Source organism: Hirundo rustica, chromosome 7 (genome assembly GCF_015227805.2).
Source record: "Hirundo rustica isolate bHirRus1 chromosome 7, bHirRus1.pri.v3, whole genome shotgun sequence".
Taxonomy (NCBI): Eukaryota; Metazoa; Chordata; class Aves; order Passeriformes; family Hirundinidae; genus Hirundo; species Hirundo rustica.
Genome location: NC_053456.1, coordinates 3,631,119 through 3,646,118, shown reverse-complemented (window position 1 = coordinate 3,646,118; position 15,000 = coordinate 3,631,119). Strand labels below are relative to the sequence as shown.

The window sequence follows — 15,000 nt, the reverse complement described above, 5'->3', positions numbered from 1 at the left end:
AAAAATGGCAAAATCAAAACTAAGCCAATTGAAGTATCACCAGTCCAGCAGGCAACAGATATGACAGAACTGACAAATAACCTAATCCCCAGTCTATTTTTACAGACTGATGAGGCCGAGGGATGCAAGTCTACACTACACGAGAAAACACATACGAGCTAAAACATCAGATATTTCGACACTCGCTTGTCATTAATGTACATTTTAAAAAGGTTTAATTTATTACAAGTGCACCCAGTACAGGATTTGATTATTCTCTTTACTGCCATAATATCTCAGGCACAAAGTTGTGTGCCTGAATAAAATCTATTTATTTTGCAGACAGGTGAAACTGTTCACTGAGTTGTGGTTCTGCAGAAGCCAAGAAACGGAAGGACTGTCCAAAAGAGTGGTATAAAAATATTAAAGATTAATGACCACTTTCATGCCAGATACAAACCAGAAGCTCTCCACAGCAGTCCTTAACCTAACATTTGAGAGGAAACTAAGTGTTTTCACCTGCTAAAATCTCAGTCTGGATTTCAGATGAGCGACCTTGACCTGAAAGATTTTGCTTCCTATCTGAACCATCCAATCACCCACACCTATCTCTCTATTTAAATAAATACAGAAGTGTTACTGAACAAAGTCATAAATAAGGTCTTGCTCAGCCAAGTAAAATAAAAAACGCTTACTGACTTTAATAGTTTTAATTTTACAATGTATCAATATTATTTAGTTTCACAGCTAGGAAAAAATTAAGCACATTCTTTAAGATAAAAAAATACATAAATGAAAACTACTTCTGGAAGTATCTAGTTTATGGTAACTTTAAAGTAAAAAAAAAAAGAAAGATACCTGGAATTTCACTGAAAGTCTCTCCAAGGACGGACACATGGAAAGGCAGATCTTGCTCTTTCAGCTTCATCAGGACTTTAAAGAAAGTTTCAGGATCTTTGTCATGCTCCCTTAAAACAAACAGAATTTATCTCAATTTACTGTTTACACTTAGTTGTGAAATTATGGGAGGTTTTTTATTTATCAGAACACTAGTCCTCTACAACTGTACTTTTGGGGATTAGATTTATTCAAATAATTTCCCCTCTTTGCTTCTCCCCGGTGGCTGAACATTTTCCTCAATGCAGCACTTGGGGTCAAAATTCAGTTTCATCAGATTCTTCTCTCTCTCTTCCCTGTCCTCAAATGATGCATTTACTCTTCAAATTATCAGCTTTGAAAGTGAGAAGGACTGAGTACCTACCTGAAGGCAAAATCAATTTAAAAAATTGGTAGGGGGAAAAAAAAAAAAAAAAAGGTTTTGGGTTTGTTTTTTTTCCCGTCCAAAAATTTTGTATATGATTTCCATTACAATTCTTTTTTCTTCAGGAAAAATAGGTTAAACAAAAACTTCCCCTAAACCTACACGATTTCTCAAAATAGAATTGTAGGAATCCATGCTATACTCATTAAAAGCTTCTGATCCATCCAGTGCCTTAGATAAAGAAAGGAATAAACTATGATGAGGCACTTTCTACCTTTAGATTTTTAAGGAGTTAACTGGAAATGAAAACAGAATACAAGAAACTTGTACGTATTTATAATTTCAGTTGACGATAATATTAAAAGTTTGAATGTGTATGACACTCAATGACATGAAACAAAAGTTAGGCTATCTAAAAATAAATTACCCCCCCAATTTTATGATCTATCTTGCTTTCTAGCACAAAATGAAAAGTTCAAAATGTATCGCAAATGATTTAAAATTCCCAAATTCCTTAAGTTATATTAAAAGTGGAATGAGATAATTTCCTCACTCTAAGGTGAATATTATATCATGCATTTAATTACTCTGCTTTAAATTATTGTATTTCAACAGATGTGCACCATATGACTTTAAAATATTTTGGATTTATTTATTATTTAGAAAATTCCACCATTTTCCTTCCTGTATTAAGGGAAAAATCTATATCTCAGCTGTCCTGCTGTCTTTCCTCACAGCATAATTTTGCAGAATGAAATCTGTAGGTCCCTCACACTACTATATGAAAGATTAATAATTGTATCATTCAGGAAATCTGAAGCCAAATTACATCTGCAGCTCTACACATGTTAATTTCTCATTCAGTCAATATTTTTGGTTTAGGGAATTAAAATAAATTAATCTTATAATTAATGTAGCTTCCCTAGGCTGAAAACCTCCAGGAATTGTGGAGTTTTCAGAACTAGATACATTTTCTTAAAATAAAGCCAGACAATAACTGCTTTAAGAAGTCCTCCATCCTTCCAATTTGTTTTATTCCCAATAATAAGGAGGAATGCAACTGCATAAGCCTTGTAATTTGTTTCACATCTGTGAACCAGGAGTTTCCACGGCAATTCCAGTACCCCAAGTGGATGCAAGCACTGGTTTGGAGGGTGGATTTCTCCCCGTTGCAAAGACACCAGATCTCCGACTATTAGTTTGCTGCATCCTCACGCTTAAAAGAGCCACCTGTTTCTGGTAGGTAACTTCTGTGCAGAAACTTTTGCCAGTATTGAGTTCCCGCCAAATGCCCAGCTCAAAGAGCCAACACAGGATCGCACGGATTCGGATTTGGCTGGAAGAGAACATCCCCAAACATTATGAATGCTTGCAAGGAAAACTTCTACGATGCTTTGGGTCGGTGCAATTCATGACAGAATTTCCCCTGAACCTCAGTTTCCCCCGGACAGGCTTCTGTGGGTGCTTTGTGAGCGATGCCACGAGCCCACCCTGGCTCGGCTCATCCCGGCGGACCGGCGCGTCCCCGCGCGTGGAGCCGGCAGACTCGACAGCCACAACGCTGACAGGGATCTTTCCAAGCGCTTCACAGCCCCGCTATCAGCTTCGCAGTCACAAAAAGTCCTTCCAGCAAAGGATATGCTTTCCCTCTCGCTTTCCAGAAGAGACCAGGGGTCCCAGAGGCAGCCAAAAGTGGAGGATGCTGTTGGAACCACATTGTCAAGGAGCTGGCAGGAGAACACGGAGCCTTACAGCTCGGCGAAGCCACATAAGCTGCACATATTTAGGAAAACTGATAGGAATTGGAAGTTGCAGCTTTGTTTAATAGGTGGAGAAGAACAGAAGGAAAATTTGGCACCCAGAAGGAATGCTGAAAGGGGAAACGTTTCCTCTGCACTGGAGCCTCTCTTGCGGGCTTTCTGTCGTAGGTGAACCTCCTTCCATCCCCCCTTATAAAATGTTTCCCTTTTAGGTGACACTCCCAGATTTTAATGACACATTTTTGTGAACCTTGTAGCTTTTCTATTTGGGAGCTCATCTTAAGTGATTTTATCAGTTCCTGTGACTTCTCCACACCACAAGCTTTTTATTTTCAGTTAAGACCTCCAGAAACCTCCTGGCCCATGTACCTACAGACTGCAGTGTATTATTATTCTTGCAGGATACTGAAGGTATTAGCTGCTCCTGGTAGAAACAAATAAATAGTACAAGACCACCTCTTTCCTTCATCAAAAAGGAGAGAGCTCTGTTTCTTGGCTGACATGGAGAAAATCATATACAATCCAGTCTGCCTTACTCAGCAACAACTGCTAAACACACCAGATTGCCATAGCAGTGATCGTGGAAAAAGATGAACGCAATATGGAATGTCTGTTCTGTAAAGATCTGCTCAAAATGATGTGCACTTTTGGCTGCATCTGTTGCATTTTTGAGCTTTATTAAACAGTATTAATTATATATACTCCATTTCCTGAAGAAGAGCTGCAAAACAGTAAAAAAGCTTGATATTAAAATGCAAACTTTTCTTTTAAGATACTATGTTTGGGGAAAAATCAGGCTAATGTGACTCCAGGGTCTGGCTTTGTTGTTTAGTTGAGGTATTTGAAATGCTTTTGTATTTTCACTTTATTTGATAGGCATCTGGTAAAGGAAAAATAAGACCTGGGCATGGTATGAAGATGCTCTAAATTTCATCCTAAGAACATGAAAACATCAGAGTGACCAAACTACAGCTGTAATGCCACAGAACAGGCACAGACACCACACCTACGCTCAGATTAGAGTGCCCTGCCTTGGAGAAATTCCATCTCCATATTCAAATACTACACAGCTCTCATTTTTATCCAGGATTTTTTTATTATTGGCTCTTACCCACAATTTAAGAGAGACATCTGAAGTCTCTCCTAGGAACTGGCTGAGGTTTAGTGATGTGGGTAGGGGTATGTGGCCCAGGGTTCATCCTGAATTAGTAACTTCCCTTTGTAATTTGATATAAAGCTTTGAGAAGTGTCCTTGAACAAGGAATGGGAGTGTGGTGGGAGCAGCAGCAGCACTACTGAGCCTCCATTATTATCTCTGCCTTGGATTTCCTGCTCAAAAAATGGGTGTGACAGTATTATTTTTTCACCACAGAAGGATGCTGTCAGGATTAATTGATGACTTGACATCCCACTTTTCAGCCTAAAGTGATTTTAAAAAGCAACCTCATAGCACTATGGTGATGCTCCTCTATACAATCAATGGCGATATTCTCCAAAACACCCTTCTGCTCTTCAGGGATTTTGGGAATTCAGCCTGAGTCCTCGAGGCATACCCATTGCTGGGACTGGAAGCAGAGTACATGGAGTCCACCTAAACTGGAGTTATTCTCACCCACATCCCTGACCAGTGATGGGAAACATCTAAAAAAAAAAAAAAAAAGCAGAATTTGGCCCTCTATATTATTCAATGAATATTCATCTCTTGAATTTGGGTGAAATTCAGTAAGAGACACATATGGTCTTCTCTGACTTTAGTTTAATTTTTTGAGTATATGTAAACTTATCCTACATGGTGATAATCACAGTTATTTAGAATTTGGAGGAAGGCACATCTAGCAATGCAACTAGAAAGTGGAAGAGTTGTGGAAAAGCAGAACAACATTGCTCAAAGGGGGAAAATAAATGCAGTCATTAAAAATACGTATTAAAAGCTGGGGTAAATGCATTTATCAGTTAAAAAATAGTGCAAAACCAGGGGAAAGAGTTTTAATATTTGAGAAAATACTCCATAAATGCCATGTAATGCTTGTGAAAGACACAGCCCTGTGGTGACATCTCTGTGAATGACAGAATCATTTGGGCTGGAAAGGAATTTGAAGACCATCAAGTCCCACCATTAAGGCATCACACATTCTGAAAGTGTTACAATTAAACCCAGCTAAAAACAATCTTAATCGTAGGACACTGAGCATGGGAGATTTTCAGAATCACAAACTGTGCAGGCATGTAGTAACATTTCACTTTGCAGAGTTCCTTAAATCCATGGAACTCACAGTGGCTGCAGCACCTTCTGCCTCCCCATTCCCCAAAATCACCTTCATGTCAGATGGGACAAGGTGGGAAACGGCACAAAATCCTCAGAAGTTGAAGCAGCATTTTAATTTTATATTTTTAAAAATTTTGTTAGGACATATAGCAATAGGTAAAAGATGGGTTTCTGCCTGGCTAAAATGATTGCTAGAAGAGGGCTGTTAAAAGAGGCCAGTGAAGAATCACTCATTATTGATGAAGCTGGGCAGCAATCACGGAGATCAAGGACTGGTGAGCCAAAAGACATCCTGGGAGAAAAGAAGGGGACAGGGGACAGCAGCCAGGAAAAGGCATGGCTGGAGCAGCGCACAGGGAACGTGTGAGGGGCTGGGCAAGTCCATGAGCACAGAATCAATAATTAAAAATAGAGAAAATAAGGTTTCCAAGGCACAGACCTTGGTGTGGATGACATCAATCCTTTTCTTTTGGGAAAGTAAAGGAATGGGGAGCAAGTCTGGCATCAAACAAGGCAGAGGTACTGGGCAAAGTAATTCAAGGAATAAGAAAAACACACAAAAAAGATATATATATATATATAAAATATTCCTGGTGAAAACTAAAAAATATGGCATATCCAAACACAGGGAGGAAAAGGATAAATACAGGGTAAATAAAAGACCTACATACACCCTACAGACCTAAAACCAAGGCTCCACTTCATCCTAGCCTAATCTAAGGAACAATATCAGGGATTTTTTTTCCCCCCTCCATTATAGTATGCACTGTATTACAATTTGGTATTTCACACTAAATCCTGAGCTCAGAAAAATTTGAACACAGGTGTATTATAATGAAATAATGTTAGAAAGTAGAAGTGTGGCCACAAAAGATAAACCTGGCTTTCAAAACAGAGAATTGCAGAATTCTGGTCTTTTCCTGACACGAATTTCCCACAAGACAGCTCTGCCCAGGTTTCCCCATCTGCAAGACATGGTCTTAGAGGAGCTTTTACAGAAATATGGTGAGAATCAGTCAGTAAATACTTTAGGAGAACAATATTCTTCTCAAAGAAGAGGACTCATGTTACAAGCCTATTCAATACATGAAATGTAATACATTCCAGTAATTATTTTCACAGAGGACAGAAGGCTTTCCTAAATCAAATGACTTTAATATACATTTTTTATGTTAAGATTATGAGAGGGAAAAAAGGGGACAAAAAAAAATTAAAATTCCAATACCAAATTCTGGTAACAATGCTCATGATAACTGCAAAAAAGTAAATGTTACTGCCAGGAAAGTGCAATTAGTAAAGAAACAGGAAAAAAAGAAATAGCTATGAAAATGCAAACATGAAGAGAAAGTTAATTGCTTTCTGTTTATTCAGTTTATCACAGTATTTTTCCATCTTTTTACATTTCCAAGATGTGGTTGAGGTAGACTGTAAATATGTAGTTAAGTCCAGTGAGTTTTCATTTTCAGCTGATCTGCTCTACAAAATGTCTTTGCTGTAATTGTGCCTCTAAACATTGTCTGGCATCATCAGCATCAAAAGTTACCACAATATTTAATACCCCCTCAGTTCACAGAAAATGGAGTCAAGAAGAAGAAAATGTTTCTGCGTGAAAAAGGACCCTACAGAATAAATTTTAACTGGCAATTTGTAGGTCCAACAAGCAAAAAAGGGTCCTGATCCTTGCCTGTGCTTTCAGAACACCTCCACAAGCCAAGGAATTAAAAAATGGCACTGGAGAGGCAAAAAGCAGCCAAGCAGTACTGGCAAATACAGTGTTTTATTTTCTATTAGAGCCCATGACGTATTTACAGTGAGGAGTGTGTATTTTACCCTCTGATTTGTTCAAATTGCTGGCCTGAGAAAAATGGGTGGCATTTTGCTTTACGCTGGAAAAGCATTTTCTCCTATCTCCTGTTATCTACAAGAGATTCATAAAAAAGGAAACAAGAGAGAACCTTGGGAGTTTATTGTTTAGATTCTTCTTCTCCCCTCACAACTCATGAAGAAAAAACTCAAAATAAAATATTGCACGTCCCCTAACCAAAGAAACCTCAGGATCAGCATCAGTCATGGAGCCTCCTGCTTATTTTCTAAAGGGAGATTAAGCTTTAAAGACAAAGACCACCATTTGGTCTCAGTTACCTTGGTGTGAAAATCAATGCACTTTCATTCCATTGCCTTTCATTTCTTTTACTCCAGCTCGGCCAGTCTGGCTGTTCCCATGTAGAGGATTCAGATTTAAAAAAAACCCAAAAACAAAACCCATACTTTATTTCACTTTGCAACAAAACCCTGTAACTGCTATGGACTACCCCAAAGAGTTTATTTAAAAAAAAAAAAAATAAAATTAACTTCCTTTAGTGTTCCAAAGGTAACATAATAAAAGGTTTTCCTGTTGTTGGGAGGTCATAAAGTATCTGAGTGATCCTGACAGCCCTGATAAACATACACAACATATCCTACTGCAATTCAACTATAAAAGACTGTAAAAAAGTCAGGTCGTGGCAATCATAAGATGGTTATGAATATGATAATAAATGGATAACAGTCTACTAACATAGCTCCTTGAAAGAACAGAAAATGTCCATAAATATAAATTTATATATAAATTGCTACATAAAACCTACATTACTACAGATTTTCCTGGGAATGGTAATCCCAGTGCACAAGACTCATGGCCCCTCTCTGATTTCCATAATGGATTCACACAACCAAGCCACAACTACTTAAAACTCCACCAGATGCCCTGCTTGGGTCAAAAAGTACATCCTGCTCTTTACTGAGTAATACCCTGAGAGGAATTAGCTCAGGTACCAGAGATAACTCATCCTTTTGGGATCTCCAAGGAAGAAGCTTCCAACCAGGAACTTTCTTGGCACCAAGGCTTGTAACTCATTATTCAACAAGATTAAAGTAACTCCAAATCTCACTGCTTTCAGAATGAGGAATCAACTTGGTGCATTGAGTCAGGTTTGCACAAACACAGACAAAAAACCCCAGCGATTAGAGGACACGGGGAGGGGGGGAAAAAAGCATGAAAATATGAAAAAAAGGGGAGCAGGGAGGAGAAGGCAAAGAGAACAGACTTGAACAGTTGCAGTATGGCAAGAAGAGGAATCTAATTAAAAACAGCTTTGATGGAGGAAACATAACCCTCCTATTACTGGTGAAAATAAGGAGGAATACTAGATCACTTGCTTCTGAAATACTGGATTTTTGTCTCTTGAAGGTTATTTCCATGCTTTGGTCCAGTGTGCTGTGACTTAAAAAGGGGGCTGGTGGTACCATCTGCTAAGTTTGCTGGGGACTTTGTATCACAAAACCTCTTCTGTCCTTGGCTATGACGTTTCCCAAAACTGAGACTTATCTGGACTATAATCTTCTAGAAAAATCCTGTCCAAAGTTTTCCAGAATATATGAAGATGAAAAAAAAAAAAAAAAAAAAAAAAAGAGGCACAAACACAACATCACCTAGTAAAACTGAAAACCGTACCTTGGAAATGTTGTAGAAGGGTCCTTGCAGAGACAAGGAGTGAAGAGATGGAGACAGAGAAAGGCTGAGGAACTAGAGAAGAGTGAGGTGCAAATTTGCTGCACAAGACTACGTGTGAGGAGCTGCCCAGGGAACTGAGCCTGGCAAAGACAGAAGGATGAGGTTTGAAAGGCCAAAACCAAATCAGGTGAATGGAGTAGAAAAGGATTGCTTTGAGAGACATAGGTGGAAAAGCCTTGAGAGGATTCCTCAATCCCACCTGTTCACATGTGCTTCTGCTCAAAAGACCTGGGTTTCACAACTGTACAGGAGGAAAACAAATCCCCATAAAATTAATTCCCCATTCTGGGAAAAGGGAGAGCCAATCTTACCGGAGCTGTTAGGGCAATCTGTGCTGCATCTGTTCCAAACCTAAATATTCTTCAACTCTCCTGGTGACGCAGTTGTAGTCTTACATTAACCCAGAATCAGTTTTTTCAACTGTGGCTAAAGCCTTTATTGTAACAGGCTCTGGAGGATGGCACTGAAGTGGCTGCCTTGTGAGCATCTGGATAGCACAGAGGGAACCTCAGTATCACAGAATCATGGAATGGTTTGGGTGGGAAGGGACTTCAAAGCTCATCTCGTCCCAACACCCCAGCCAAGGGCAGGGACACCTTCCACAAGACCACGTTGCTCCAAACCCAATCCAGCCTGGCATCGAAGGAAAGTTTCTCTGTGTGGTATTTCAGGTAGAATCTCGATATTAGTCAGCATTTTTATTATATTTAAGAAAATAGGTGCATCAGAGTGTAAAACCATCCCATGCAAATGAAAAATACTCATGGGGCTTGAATGTTGTTTTTGTTACAGGGAACAGTGCTCTTCTCACCTGATGCAATGGTTCACTATGTGCAGCCCAGGTAAATTGCTGTTTCAACCTTGACTTCACAGGAACGGAAAAAGGTTTTACACACCAGACTGGTCTAAATACAGTATGAAGCAGAATTGGACCACAGAGCTTAAACACAGAAAGGAAAGTAGAGTGCTTAGTAGAAGTGAAAGAACCAAGTGTATTTGGGGAAGCAGTGAGTAAAAAAATAAGTTTCATTTTAATATGATTCTTTTTCAGCCTATTAAGTTCTCCAGTAACAGAATGAAGCCTGCTAAAAGTTAGTAAATAAAGGCTTTCAGGAGAGCTTTATTAAATCACTTATGACTTACCAAGTTAAAACTCCCACTTAGATATCTTAATAAAACTTTCAGAGAATATATTTCATTTTCCTGGAAATCAGAAGCCAATTACTAACTACATGAGTTACTGCGGGCTACACCACTGATCCGCTTCCTGTAAATAGAATATTTGCCAACAACTTGAATAAGTTCTCTAAAGTTTCGGTTTCTGAAGGTCAAATAACTATGTAACTGCTTAATAAAGAAGCAAAGAAGTACCTCTAAATATCTCCAAGCTCTGATGGGCTTATATTCTGCTCCTTAGGTGAGGTATTAGCAAAGCTTATTTATTTTCATTTCCAAGGCTTTTATTTGCTCATTCCCTTGTGGTAAAGCTGATTTCCATGATGATTCCCTTCTTAATTTTAATACCCTTTTTACTCATCATATAGACATAAGAATTTTCCATAAAATAATGAAACCCTTCCAAAGGAAATGAAGACAACTAGGAGGGAAAAGTAAACTACGCTTACTTATTTTTTTCATTATTTTTTCTTTCCCAATTAATTGATCCACTGTCATATGCGTATATGAAAGATTTTTTTTTTTTTTTTTTTTTAATGAAAGGAAAATAAGGTTAATTAACATAAAACCCCTCACTCCTTGAGATGTTGAATTTTGTATTTTATCCATGCTGCCTTAAGTGCCTTGATTTCTCAGTAATGACCTAGTTCTCCTAATGAGTAACATTAACCCCTGGCTGTAGCTGTCCAGGACTTAATTGTCAACTGGAGCTGAAATAGGAGAGTTTGCCGATCAGCAGGTATGTGGTATATTAACTCATGTCATTTCAGACCCTAATAAATAAATCTGTTGCTAAGGCAACAGGAACATCAGCTGTATCACTTTTTTTCTCCCCCCCCCCCCCCACCTTTTTAAAGGAAACTGCTTTCCACACTGAGCTTTTAAAAAAAGGAAATTAACTACATGTAACCGTAATTAGAACAAACATCGTTTCTCATCTCAGAAACATATCTAACATTAATGAAAAAAGACATTCAAAAAGAGGACTGCTTTCTACTGTGACCAGGGTAACTGAAATTATTTCCCTCGATTGAGGGAATGTGATTTGAAGGATACATTTGAGTGGGAAGAGATCACAAAATATCTCAGCTCTTTGTATTTCTGAGACAGTTCCCCTCTCCTTTTGTACACTGCTGATGCCAACGGAGCAAATGTTGCTTCAACAACTAATAAGGATCCCAGGCAATTGAAATCAGGGGAGAAAAAACACCACTCAAACCCAAACACCTTCACTGTCCTTCCTCTGTGGATCTTTCAGTAAGACTGGCAAACATGTAATTTTTGGGAAAGCTAAAAGGCCAGAGAGTCACAGAATCATTTAGGTCTGAAAAGCCCTTGAAAGTCATTGAGTCTAACCGTCTCCCCATCACTACCCCAAGTCCCCAAGGGCCATAGCCACATGCATTTTAAATCCCCCCAGGGATGGGGATTCCACCGCTGCCCTGGGCAGCCTCTGCCCGAGCTTGACAGCCCTTTGGGTGAGGATTTTTTTTTCATAATATCCAACCTAATCCTCCCTGGCACAACTTCAGGCCATTTCCTCTTGTGGTGTCTCAGTGCCTCACAGGTGAATATCACAGCCTTCACTTAATTCCTGCCATTCTATCTCAGCATGAAGTGCTTGTCTTAAAATTTTCAAAATTGTAGTTTTTTGTTGTTTGTGCCTACAAGATGGTATTTCTGAGTCTCTAGTTACCTGCATCTCAACCAGAGAGCAGGCAGGAAGGAAATTAAGAGACGCTCACAAGCCCAATTATTGCTCTCAGAACACTTACTTGAGGCTCTGCCTACACTGTAAACACAACAAACTACTCAAAATTCTATCTGGCTTCTCAGCTGAAGAATGCAAAGGTAACACAGAGAAACAAAATTAGAGATGTTTGCTCCTCTGGACTATAAACTGTCCTTTGAGAAAACATTCTGTAAGCAAGAGGGAGAAATTGATGCTGAGATTTCCCCTACAGCAGAACTTTCACACCTTCAGCACATGCAGGACCTTTCTACTAGCTCTTAAAAACAAGTGATCAAGGAATAAAACATCTTCCACTGAAGGGCTCAGTGCCTCCAATTCCTTTGCTGCAGGAAGACATTTCAAGATTAGGCATCATTGAATGAACAACCACAGAATGGGCTGTCTTTCCACTTCCAAGCTGTCTTTCCACTTAAGGCTGAACTTCTGAGATTATTTCATTAACTTCCTTATTTTTTATTTGTTTGAGTCACCACCCCTGGAGGGATTTAAAAGCCACATGGATCTGGCACTTGGGGGCATGGGTTAGTGGAGGGCTAGGCAGTGCTGGGGGAATGGCTGGACTCGATGATCCTCGAGAGGTCTTCTCCAACCTAAATCACTCTGTGACTCTAAAAGAGCAGTATCTGCTCCCCAGCTTAACCCCAGCTTGCATGAATGTCAAGTTAGGCTATTTTCACATGTGCAAGAGGGAAAGGTGCCAACTTCTCCATGAATGTCTCCACGTGTTCATGGCAGAGGTTCACCACCACATGCCAACAGTGTCAGCGCTCCGGTGAGTGCTGTTTTCCTTGGAGTACTGGATTGCTTTCCTCTGACACAGCTAAAAAGTTACCATTTTGAATTTGTTATTTTACATCTGGTGGGCTTTTTATCCTATCTGGTACCTTCTAGTCAACACTGTATAAACACTTGTATTTTAAGCCTTTGTGTTCAGTCTGCCTTATTGATTCACCTCATCTACTTGTTCTCTGCAGGCAGTTCACAATGTTGAGGATGCCTCTTGAGCCTAATGGCATCTCTGGGTACTCAAATGTGATTTCTAGATGGACTTCTTTCCTGTTTTGCTGTCTTGCCACACCTGCATCTTGATGGGATAAGCTTTGGTCCAAAATATTCAACAGCATGAGGAAAATACGAATCTCTATTCTCAAGTGTGTCCATAGGAAATAGTTTTCAATCGAGAGTTCAAACAGCGACTACACAAACCTTGCATTGTGCTGCCAAGAGGAACAAGTTACTATTCAATACTTGGTTATATATTTTATATATATATAAAATATGTTATATATTAATAATCTTTTTATAAAACGTATATGATATATGTATAAAATAAATACAAAATACTATTAAAAATTCCTTCCCAGGCTCCTCTCCCTCACTGCTTGCAAAGCACTTGTGGCCAGCTCGCTGATGAAGAGCTGCCTCATCACAGAAGGCACAACACTTACTTCTTGTCCCCACCTGGGACAAGCCCTTTCCAAGCACTTGCTCCTGAGTGAAGGGGACCAGGGCCACATGTTGGACAGCCACATGCTGGTACAGCACAGCCTGTCCTCCATGCACTCATTTCTTCATGACTACACTAAAATCAGATAACTGGACACAGAACTATCTCTGAACACACCCGTTTCCCTTAAACCAGAAATCTTCAGATAATTTTTGCAATCTAGATTTGGTGTTTTTGTTTTTGTTTTTTTTTTCCTACCGAATTTACTCATCATGACTTCCATCACTGTTCCTCCTGCCCCATATCCTTCCCCATGCTCTTGTCATGCTGGTAGGTTTGACAAGAGATAATGGCATTATCTGATCTTCCATGTGAATTGACAGCAGCTATTTGTTTGTATGCATGTGTAAATTCTTGCAGATTCCCCATGTGATCTTTTATCACACCCGTGCAATTAGGGGAAGAAGAATTGATTTCTGACTACTTTCTCTTATCAAATCTTTAACTGCTTAGATGATACAGAACACACAGGGAAAAAGAAAAGGCAAAAGGTTGGGGTGAATGAGAGGGAATAATGGATGTAAAAATGCTGGTGGGGTAGTTTTGGGGGAGAGAAAAGGATTATGCCATACTGGTAACTCTCATCTTCCTAATACACTCATCCTTCACCAAATATCAGAGAATCAGGGAATGGTTTGGGTTGGAAGGGACATTAAAAACCATCTTGTTCCAAGCTCCCTGCCACAAGCAGGGACTCTTTCCACTATCCCAGGGTGCTCCAAGCCCTGTCCAACCTGGCCTTGGACACTTCCACGGCTGGGGCAGCCACAGCTTCTCTGGGCACCCTGTACCAGGGCATCCCCACCCCCAGAGGGAACAATTTCTCCCCAATATCCCATCTAACCCTGCCCTCTGGCAGTGGGAAGCCATTCCCCCTCGTCCTGTCAATCCATCCTTTGTCCAAAGCCCCTCTCCAGATCTCTTGGAGCCCTGCTGGGTATTCTCTCAGCCTTCCCTCATAGAAGACATGCTCAATCCCCCTAAGCATTCTTATGGTTCCCTCTGGACTTGCTTCAATGTGTCCAGTATAGTTGGACATGACAATTTATGGTTGGAATCAGTGATCTTAGAAATATTTTCCAACCTGAAGTATTCTATGATTCTAAATAGACATTTAATCACAGTGCAATGGAAACCTGTGGGACACCACAAAGTTCTGATCAAACGTCAGAAGCTTGTCCATCGATCACCAGAATTTTGCTCTCTGTTTGCATCAAAGCCCATTTACACAAAGGGAAGAGTAATTCCTCGGCATGGCCCTCGTCGGCTCAGAAAACCATCCTCGGCCTGTTATCCACATCCCTGGCCATAAGTCATTCTGTTAGCAGGGCCTTGCTATAGTTGTTTATAAGAAAACATTAAGGCCTGGCGAGGAAGGAGAAAACTAATTACTCTGTGGAGAACCTAGTGACACTGCTAAAATACTGCCAGCTATCAATCTGCTGTGGGCAGAGGCGGAACACTGCAATCCTTGTCAGGCTCAAGGGGGACAGAGAGGAGGGGCAGGGGTGCACCAGAGCACCTCATCTCATGCAGAGACATTGTAACACCACTTCAAAGGGAGAACACCTCTGCCAGAGAATGGCACCTTGGATTTGGACGTGGCTCCAAGAGGGCAGTGGAAGAAGAGTTGGGGCTAATGCCATATTTCAGGGTGTTGGCTGTCCCTGCTATGCCCCAGCATGATGAAGTCACCAACACTTCAGTTAGAGAGGCTTTCTCTAACAGCAGCACGGCTTCACAAA

At 40.0% G+C, this 15,000-nt stretch overlaps 1 protein-coding gene across 12 annotated transcripts in view; it reads right to left on the bottom strand.

Annotated features, from left to right (window-relative positions):
- Nucleotides 1-15,000, bottom strand: part of GTDC1 (glycosyltransferase like domain containing 1) — a 274,459-nt gene that overhangs the window by 118,967 nt on the left and 140,492 nt on the right. For all 12 annotated transcript variants that reach the window (XM_040069039.2, XM_040069048.2, XM_040069037.2 and 9 more), the window contains one exon: nucleotides 838-947. In XM_040069039.2, coding sequence (XP_039924973.1) covers nucleotides 838-947 — 110 coding nt within the window. The remainder of the gene's footprint in view (nucleotides 1-837; nucleotides 948-15,000) is intronic.